Source organism: Candida pseudojiufengensis (assembly GCF_024610245.1).
Source record: "Candida pseudojiufengensis strain CBS 10847 chromosome Unknown scaffold37, whole genome shotgun sequence".
Classification (NCBI taxonomy): Eukaryota; Fungi; Ascomycota; class Pichiomycetes; order Serinales; family Debaryomycetaceae; genus Lodderomyces; species Lodderomyces pseudojiufengensis.
The window spans coordinates 1,841-12,435 of NW_026261499.1; the positions used below are offsets into that span (position 1 = coordinate 1,841).

A 10,595-nucleotide genomic window follows, 5' to 3' on the forward strand; every position below is an offset into this window, starting at 1 on the left:
AAGACTTCGTTAAATTGAAAATTTAAATACTCACTAATTATGAGAATTCAAATTTTAATTAATGTAACGTCTGAGAATTTTATAAAACCTTGAGTTTAATAATGAATATTTCTCAATTCAAGCCCAGTCAATTTTTGTAGTAGTATCTTTTAATGATCTTTGTATATATATTATATTGAAATGTTGGACAAATAGACTCCAATTTTTTTTGCTTTTGCTTTTGCTTTTTATTTGTTCTATACTTTCCAAACTGTCATCAACTTGAAAAGCCGTCATTTCTCCATGGCTTTAAATAATTTAATTTCATTAATTTGATTGTATCATTATGAACTGTTTCTTGAGAGTAGTTGAATTTGGTGAATTTGAATATGTAGTTTATTTTTAAATCTTTAATATTGAATTCCTAGTTGCAAATTATGCATTAAATGAAGAATCATCTCTACTCATATCAATTTCTTTCAGTATATAAGTAATAGTTCTATGTGCATGCTTGGCATGGCCAGAAATTGGTTCGATTGAGTCGAAATCTTATAAATAAATTGACTTAATTATTCACGAACATATATTAAGTTTGACATGATTATTGGTTTGTATAAATTATTACAAGCCATTTAAATACCGAAACATAGCTTTGCTATTTTCATTCTTTGTTGCTGATGTCTAGTGATAAAATATTTAAATATCTAATTAAAAATCAAGTGTAGTGAATAGATGGAGTGAAATATGATGAAAAAAACAAAATTGGGAGATAGAACTTGATGAAAAGCCTACCTATCTATTCCTATCCATATTTTGGCTGTAGATGAAAAGTCTGAATTGTTCATCGATTTGTTTAAATATATGTCCATCTTTTCTTCTTACTTTGATGAAAAATTTCACGGATTTGTTGTCGTTAAAATATCACGTTTGGTAGTTCTACTTTCGACGTAAAAATTCAACAGTTTTTACTCCAGGTCGACCTAAATACATTTAGAACTTACAAAACATTTAGTAATAGTAAAAGTTAAAATGTTAAGATTATAGAGTTACACCTAATACAAATAACATTTAAAAAGTATTTTACTATAGTTTTATAAATGCCTTTAGTATTTTTTGGATCCTAAGAAAAATCATAAATTCATTTCTGGTGTTTCGCTCGTTACTGGTGAGTCTTTTTTTGCTCATTATTTATTTGTAAAAGTAGAATTCGACCTTCATGAATAAACGTGGCCGTTTTTAAAAAGAGCAGTCAATAGCCTTTAATCCTAACACAGAGACTGTAACTTAATGTGCCTTATGTTTCAATTGTAGATCAAAAGAAGAAGGTCTTTTTCTGGTTCTTGTTTGCAATAAAATAAATAACAATTTGTTATTGTGGTGACATCAATAAAACATAGATTAGATTGTTGGGATGATAATGATACCAATGATTTTTACCTTTATACTGATAATGAAATACTTTAATGAAGAAAGCTTAAATTTAAAAATAAACTATTAAATGATCAAATGAATTTTTTTTCTTAATATATTGAACGTAGGGTAGTAAGTAATATGATTTACACAATTTATATGTTTAATAGTTCAACCAGCCATTTCGAAGCATATATTCCAAGTTGAATCTCTTTTTTAAATTAATGATATTACAACAAATCTTTAAAAGGGGCTATATATTAATACATTTCAATTGAATTTTACTTAGAGATTATAAAATATCAGTATATGTATATTACTTATTATAAGTTACAATAGTATAAAAGTTCTTATATACCGGAATTTGGTTTGCATTATTTTGCATCCATTTAATTTTTTGTTTTGTTTTAGATCTCTTACTCTATTTTTCATATGAAACATAGACAAACATTTTGTTAAACGACTAATATACAATTCAGTTCTTATACGATTGGGAAAATAAAATGAATACTTAGCCTCAATTGGGATAACTGGAAATTTACAAATAACTTTTGTTTTTTAAGTTTTTAAATATTATTAGACAAATCTTATGTTTATATTCTGGGCAAATTTATAGTTTCATGAAAAAATAATATTTATAATCCTAACTAATTTTTTAAAATGAAAAATGTTGATTTGTTCAAATTTTTAAACTTTTAACAGGGCAGAAATATTATAAAAGGTTGTTATCCACCTGTAAAATTTTGTATTTTAATTCAAGTAATATACTTAACTCATTTTTACCCATTTTTAGAAATTCATTATTGATACATATTTTACAATATTATAAATCATATTTCAAATAAAAATAAATATAAGAATATTCGTCACATTTAAATAATTTTTCAAGACTTGATTATATATATATAATAACATACATATACAATTTTCTTCTAATTTCCATAAAATTTTTATTTTTATACAATTTCAAATTTTGAAAAATTTAAAAAACTTCATTGATACAAAAAAGAACTAGAAATAATCTATAACAATAAAGAAAATTTTATTCTTCAAGAAACTAATCTAATTAAAGAAATCAAGAGATCTTAGATAAGAACCTTTTTCTTCATTCAAATCTATTTTAGAACTACTGAGATAAAGAAAAAAGAGGTATGAAATTATTCAATTCAATTCTTTTAACTGGTTTAATATCAGCAATTGGTATAAATGCAACCACTACGACCACTTCAACAACTGCTAATACTTCAACTTCAACAACATCAACATCAAATAACTCATGTTCATTTTCATCAACAACAATTAGTGCACTTACTGCAGTTGAACAAGTTAATTCATGTCCAACATTAGATGGAACAATTTTAATTACAGGAAATGAAATTTCAGAAATAAATTTAAATTCAATAAATCAATTAAATGCAAATTTAACAATTTATAATTCAAGTACAATTAATACAATAAATTTAAATTCAATAGAAAATATAACAGGTTCATTAAATTTTAATAATTTAACTCAATTAAGAACTATAAATTTAAATTTAATTGAAATGGCTCAAGATTTACAATTTATTTCATTACCAAATTTTGAAAATTTAAATTTAAATTCAGATGTTTTAAAAGCTGGTAGAATTATTTTATCAAATACTGCTTTAAGTAATCTTAATGGTTTAGCATTATTTGATTCAATTGAATATATTAATATAAATAATAATAAAAATATGTCACAATTAAATTTTGAAAATTTAAAAAATGTTTCAGATTCTTTAATTTTAAGTTTTAATCATAATAATGCTCAAGTTAATTTAAATAATTTAGATTGGTGTTCAAATTTAACTATTCAAGATGTTTCAAATTTTCAAGCAAATAATTTAACTTTTATTAATGGAAGTTTACAATTTAGTTATAATTCATTTGATAGTTTAAATGTTTCAAGTTTAACAAATATTGGTTCATCATTACAAATTTTTGCAAATGATGAATTAGAAAATTTAGCATTTGGTTCATTAACAAGTATAGGAGGTGAATTAAGATTTTTTAATAATTCAGAATTATCACAATTAAATCAAACATTTACTGCTTTACAAAGAATTGATGGTGCAGTATCAATAAATGGTAATATTGATTCTTTTAATTTACCAAATTTACAAAGAATAAGAGGTGATTTTCAATTAAATTCTACATCTGAAGATTTCAATTGTGATGAATTTAATGATTATCATGAAAATGGTGATATTGAAGGTAATAATTATATATGTTCTTATCCAAGTGGTTCATTAATTGTTACTGAAGGTTCAACTAGTAGTTTTTCTGCAACTGATGGTAGTAGTGAAACTACATCAACTGATGGTAATAGATCTTCTGGTGTTGAAAAATTATTTATACCAAATTTTGCAGTTGTTTTAGTTGGAATTTGTTTAGGTTTCTTGATGTTATAATGACATGATAAATTGAAAATTGAGACTGGAAACTCTCAAACACCAGCTCTCAAAAAAGTTTTTATTCGTTTGAAATTTGAATAATTTTTAATAATCGTAGTAATAATTAGTATAAAAGTTTTTTTTAATAAATAATATTAGCATGATATGAATTTTTTAATTGATCAATCATTCATAATTAGGTAAGCACTGAAAGAGAACTCTGGAACAAAGATGGTATATAATTTCATTCATTCGTTCATCAACTCATTTCACTCAAGATTATTTCCTCTTTTTTCTATTTAACAATAAATACTCGATATATTAAAATAACTAATCCACCAATAATAAAACAATCTTTAAAACAATCCCAAATTATTCCCTTTTTTAAAATTGTATTAACTTTATAATTATTAAAAGGTAAAATAGGTTCATTATTTTTTTGAAAATTTAATTTTAATTTTAAATTTTGATAAATTATGAATATGAATGTGAATATAGATAAAATTATATATGTGATAATATTATAATAAGGAGTTTGTAAATAACAAATTTCAGTTTTATAATTTAGTTTTACATTTGATTTTGAAGTGGGATCTGAAATTTTTTCAAAACTTAATAATTGAACTGCTGGATACCAAATTCCCATTGCCATTGAAATTGACTTTATAGTTATTTCTCTTATTTGTTGTTGGGATTCATCATCTAATTTATGTAAATAATCACAATAATCATGATCATCACCAGAAAATATTAAATCAGGTTTTATAATTTTTAATATATTTGATGAAATTTCTTTAGTTAAAGAATTTTGATATTGATATCCATAACCTAATGAATCAAATTTTAATTTTTCTCTATTTGGACCACAAGAAGCAGTTGGATCTCTATATAATGGAACATGAGTTAATAAAATTCTTGGATCTAACTTTGGTTTTTGTTTAAGGTTGTTTAAAAATTTTTTACTTTCATGATTTATTAAATCTTTTGATGATGATAAACTTATTGAATCTAACATAATAAATTCAATTTCATTAATTGTAATTGCAATATTTGATTTTCCAAATGAATTTTCAAATCTTGTTTTAATTTCAGGTTTTATTAAATCTCCAAATCCAATATCATGATTTCCTGGTAAATTCGTATAAATTGATTGTGATTTAGGGAAAATTTTATAAAATCTTTCAACTTGCTGGTTAAAATATTCATCTTTTGATCCTCTTCCATTATCTAATAAATCTCCTAAAAAAATTGTATATTTAGGTTTTAAATTTAATAAATTTTGATAATTTCTTTTTAAATATTGATCAACTGTATGTTGTGAAAGTTTCAACAAGTAAGAATTTCTACCAGGATATGTATGATTATCAATTAATTGAGGATCAGCAATTAATAAAATATTGGTTTGATTTTCATTATTCGGTAGCTTGGGCCATTTACATTTCAGTATTGTTAAAAAGGGTAAAAATGATTCATTTAACCAAAATATTAAAAACCAAATACTTAAGATTATTAATATTATTTTATTTTTATTCACATTTGATAACTTTTGTAGTATTGTTGATATTGCTGATTGCTGTGATGATTTAGATTTATACATCATAAGTCATTTGAAGACGATCTTATGAAGTGATTAATTGAATTGAATTGAATTTGATGATAAGTAGTGACTAAGATCTAATAAGTAGAGATTGAAAGATAAAAAACGCAACACGTAATTATTGATTTTATTTTAATTATACACACCACTTTCCTTTTAGATTATCAATCACATTATGGAATACAACTCATTAAATACCAATCAGTCTTAGTTCTTTCTCCTAGTTCACAATAATAGTATTCAGCCTTATTTGATTCTTCACCTCAACCACTACAAAAACGTGTATTTATTATAACTGTTGTCTAAAAATCAACTGAAGCTGATAACGTGTTTTGGAAAAGATTATTTTCAAAATGTAAAAAGGATAGTCGAGTATAAGTAAAATTACTTCCGGGGATTTTGTTGGAATTTTGTTAAGTTCATCGTTAAAAAAATGGTTGCGATTGAATTATTCGTTCATGCAAATTTATATTTATTAATGTGTTGAAGGGAGTACCAGATACCCTGTATTCAGAACTTACACAAACATTTTCAATTATTTAGTGGAAAGTACATGAATTTAGGTAAAGTATGTGTGATTTTGGAATCCAGAGTATCTTTGTCTTCATCTTTACCAATAAATAAACTTTACATGAACGAAATTCTACTTTAAGTCAGCAACCCATTTTAATGAATTTTTGGTAACCTCAATACTTTCTTTATTAAATAGTGGATACAATTTTGATCGATATCATAAAGAAATGGAAACTATCAACGAATGGGCCATAATACCGAATATATTATTTAAGAACAACTGTACCAAAGGATATATTTTAGTCTACTGAAGGATTATTACTTTTAAAACATTGAACAAGTAAATAATCTACCAGAAAAAATAAAATATTTACATGAAAACAACAGTCATAGTTGAAGGGATTTGTTCAACTATCATAATGAGATAGTAATAATAGCCTACTTATTGATTTATTATCTCATTTTGTTCAGGTAACTATTTAAAACTTTTGGGTCATTACAAGTTGAATGAGATAATCTCTAATTTAAAAATAGTTAAAACATTCTTCACGTTGTGTATGATCGAATCTTTGATCATGATCTTGTAAATGATTCCGTATAGCTATAATTGGATTGTCGTTTTTATGTGGTCAAGAATTTATTGAAGTCGTTCTTCTTACTGTATGTTGTGCAAGTATATGCATTAACATTAATTGAAGATTGATCTTATAAGCTGTTTCAAACTGTCCTCTCAAAACCTTCTACATAAAACCAACCATTTTGAACTTAAACTTGGGCTTTAGTTTTCAAAAATTTTCTTTGAATTATTTGAATATTCAAAACTATTCTTAGTGAACAAAATCCCACTTTGAATGCATCTTTTTCAGACCTTTATGCTCTTTAAAAGTTTATCGATAGCCTATTTTTAGCTTTCGGCAAAGGCTTTCACTTAATGGTGAACACGACCTATGAAATTGCGTCTTTCCAAGTTGAACTTTGTAAAATCTGTTGATATAAGGCTAAAAAAATTATTCATATCTTACTTGCTTATCTTGTTTCTCATCCTTAACAATTCTTCGTAAAACTTCTCCAAAATAAGTGAACTAGGTTCTCAACCCCATATAAAACACTATTGTGTTGTTGAAGGTAGTGGTGGTGGTGGCAGACAAGCTTAATGAGTTTAGATCTATTAGTTAATTAATTTTCATTCTGTTAACAAATACACTACCGCTATTGGGTTATCGTTTACAGTATTACTAGTTCAAGTTAGTTATGTTACGATAGTGTATATGTCAAAAATCCTGTAGCACATCTTGTCCACCTTTAAACCTGTTATCTTGCTTTGTCTAGCATCACCTACCTTTCCACCATGAAAAATTTTCCACTATAATTCTGGCACCAGCTACCTGCATATATAACCAACTTACTTATCATATAATTCGACTCTTCCCCAAATTAATGTTGATTTGTTTCAACAGAATTCCAATTTTGATATTTTATGTATAATAATTTCCGTCAAATATCTTGTCGAATAGCTCCTCGAACATATCTCCACCTAACGCTTTAGTTAAAGCATCTGCAAGATTTACTTTCAGTTTCAACCCTCTCTAGTTTAAAATCCAGATCAATAATTCTTTCTTGTATTTGTCTTAATCAATATCTACTCCTTCAACCGAGCTGACGTAGTTTTCATTTTTGCAAACCTTTATGACTGGGTTGTTGTCCTCCAAAAAGTATGTTGGTCTTATTTTATAACCCAACGACTTTATAAGTTTTCTTAAGTGCAGTTTCAATTATTGCAAGATTTGTAGTACTGGACAAATTTTTTTCCAAATTTTTAGCATGATTTTGTATGACTGGATACAATATTTTTCAAGTTTATCCAGATACTATGTACTTGATATAGCAAATCAAATTTGACAAGTCAATGCTTCATTTGCCAATTAGTATTCAAAATATTTAAAGGTATTTTACCTACTAGTCAAAACGGACGAATTTTTTTAAATTTTCATATATGAATAGTACATTATAGTACATTTTTACCAGGGTTCATAGGTTATGTCTAGTAGATAACTGAAATTTAGCTTGTTGAGTCTTAGGTTACCTCATATTCTATCATTTTGTCAATTAGAGTTTACTTTGATTCGTTAATTTGAATTACAACAATAGCGTAAATCATTTGATTCGCAATTTATTAGTTTATACAAGTAGGCTATAACAAATTTTTACAAGTTAAATCATTAGCTTCACCTATCAAAGAAAGTTTTCAAACATATTCTTCTTCTTCTTGTCCTAATATATATTGAAATGGTTCTAAAATCATTAAGAAGTCATGAATTAATTGATTTGATCCAGATTTTTCACATTTTAACATTATGTTTTTGCAAATCTTAAAGACTTTTTGCTTTTCATTCAATAATCTAAATTTTTCTTGCTGAATTTCAGAAATTAAATCAAATTGTGACAATAATTCCACAAATGAGCTTTCTGATAGGTTACTACCCTCAATATTATCTTGATGATCATATAAATCCTTAATTTTTTTGACGTTTGTAATTATATCATTCCTAGAACTGTATAGAAAGACTCTTATTGAAGCAATAATTTGGGGATGAAATACATCTTTTAATGAATAATCATTAATTATGTGATGTAAAAATTTGTATTTATCTGGTAAACTATCTTCTTTAATATCATTAAGATTTTCATAACTCAAATCCAATTTTTTCAATAAAGATTTTATGAATTCTTTACTAATATTGAAATTTAATTCGTTGTTGTTGAATAGATTTATTAATTCTGGATTTAATTCAAGTATAAATTTTTTCTTTAAAAGATTTTGTGATTCTAAAATTGATTTAATTTGATTGGTATTATTTATTATGATAAATCCACAAATTCTTGGTTTATCTAACACTTGATATATAATCAAAGTTTGATAAAAATTTTTTGTAGTCATACAAGTGTTTTGTATGGGTAATATATATAAATCTTCTGATACAATTTCTTCAAAAAATTTAAAATAAGTATCTTCATAACGTTCACAAAAATCTTTGATTTTATCAAATCTGGTATTCAATCTATGGATATTTGATTGAAAAATTGTACATTCGTTCAAAATTTTCTTTATTAAATCTCTCAGATTCGTATAATTTGTTTCTAAATATTTGTTACAAATTTTGGTAAATTCAAAGTCATTTGTGCCCATACGAATAACTTCTAATGAAAGTCTTTTCAAAAGTACTTCTTCTTCTGAATTAATAAATTCATCATGATTGTGTTGAAAATTAAGTTTTAAACCACTGAAAGGGTCATAATTCAAATTGAAATTACATTCAGAATTCATACAACAAACTTGATATGAATTCGATGCATCTTTAAATGAAATCGGATGTATTAAAAATATATCATATAAAATATTAAAATAATTAATTAAGCTTTTGTTTCCAGATATCCAATTACCATCCTTCAATGACAATTGATAATCTTGGATAATATCTGTATATAGTGAAGATGATTCAGACATTATTATATTGATGATGATTAAGACATTGTTTGATGTTGGTATTCATATGAATGGTTGTTTAAAGAAAGAACAATAAAAAAGTGATATATAATTTGATAATTTAATAATAGACGCGTATTAGTTCAATTTTGTTTTTTTTTTTGATTCTTCACATTTAATAAAATTTGATTAGACTGTATTAGATGATAGATACATTTTGGTTAAACTGTATCAGATAACCGCAGACTAACTCCAACTGGCAATTCAACCAGTATGTCTTATAATCAACTACTCAACTTACCGAGTTCAAATATTCAAACGAATGAATCACGTTATGAAGAAATAATAAAGGAATTTTATAACAATAAATCGGTTTCAGATATTAAAATATCTCCATATTTATCACATCAGTCAAGTGATGTAGAAAAAAATCCTAAAGTAAATTCAAAATTAACGGAAGCATTATCAATAAATCTGGATGGTCATGAAGAAAAAGCTGTATCATCGTCACCAGTTTTAGCCAGATCTAAATCTATTACCCTGTTAGCTACACTAATACACATTCAACCGGATGATACATGTTATGAAGATATAATAAAAGAATTTTATAAGAACAAATCGGTTTCAGAAGCATTATCAATAAATCTGGATGGTCATAGAAAAAGAAAATTCAATGAATCATCATTACCTAAAATCAAAAAGATTAAATTGGGGTCATCATCAACTACATCCGATACACCTTCGATAGAAGAATTTTTAAGACCTAGAACACAGATTTGCGATGCTACAGTAGAAGAAAATTTAATTAACATAATTCAAGGGTCTTATAAAAAAATGGAGTAAATGATATAAAAGTTGAAGTTATTCCAACAAATGATACAAATGATTTTGCTAAAACCGGATATAACACATCAACTGATCATAGATTAAATACAACAACACTATCAACCCCTTTGAAAAAAAATACCACCAAGATTCATAGAAAAATAATGCCACACATAAAAAATCAAAAGCGAAATTGCCAAGATACACCAACGCGTGAAAATCTGATCAAAGTATTGAAACAACAATCAAATAATTATCAATTAGCTAAAATAAATATATCACAACAGGAGAATAGCTACGATTGTGGGGTTTTTATGATGTGTTGTATTAGGCACATAGCTGCTAATGTTCCACTTACTTATAATGGCAGTCA

At 25.4% G+C, this 10,595-nt stretch overlaps 4 protein-coding genes across 4 annotated transcripts; 2 read left to right on the forward strand and 2 right to left on the reverse strand. All coding sequences in view use genetic code 12, as the record gives it.

Moving 5' to 3' along the window:
• Positions 1–2,540: 2,540 nt before the first annotated feature.
• KGF55_000019 (ECM331) lies at positions 2,541–3,821 on the forward strand (the record flags this gene model as incomplete). Its single annotated transcript, XM_051756520.1, has 1 exon — positions 2,541–3,821. One exon carries the CDS (start codon positions 2,541–2,543, stop codon positions 3,819–3,821), a length of 1,281 nt encoding a protein of 426 aa, XP_051617257.1.
• Positions 3,822–4,098: 277 nt separating this feature from the next.
• Positions 4,099–5,403, reverse strand: KGF55_000020 (uncharacterized protein; the record flags this gene model as incomplete). The annotated part of the gene is made up of 1 exon (XM_051756631.1): positions 4,099–5,403. The coding sequence occupies one exon, from the start codon at positions 5,401–5,403 to the stop codon at positions 4,099–4,101; it is 1,305 nt and encodes a 434-aa protein (XP_051617258.1).
• A 2,755-nt stretch (positions 5,404–8,158) lies between these two features.
• KGF55_000021 (uncharacterized protein) lies at positions 8,159–9,418 on the reverse strand (the record flags this gene model as incomplete). The annotated part of the gene is made up of 1 exon (XM_051756742.1): positions 8,159–9,418. One exon carries the CDS (start codon positions 9,416–9,418, stop codon positions 8,159–8,161), a length of 1,260 nt encoding a protein of 419 aa, XP_051617259.1.
• A 252-nt stretch (positions 9,419–9,670) lies between these two features.
• Positions 9,671–10,240, forward strand: KGF55_000022 (uncharacterized protein; the record flags this gene model as incomplete). The annotated part of the gene is made up of 1 exon (XM_051756853.1): positions 9,671–10,240. The coding sequence occupies one exon, from the start codon at positions 9,671–9,673 to the stop codon at positions 10,238–10,240; it is 570 nt and encodes a 189-aa protein (XP_051617260.1).
• Positions 10,241–10,595: the final 355 nt, after the last annotated feature.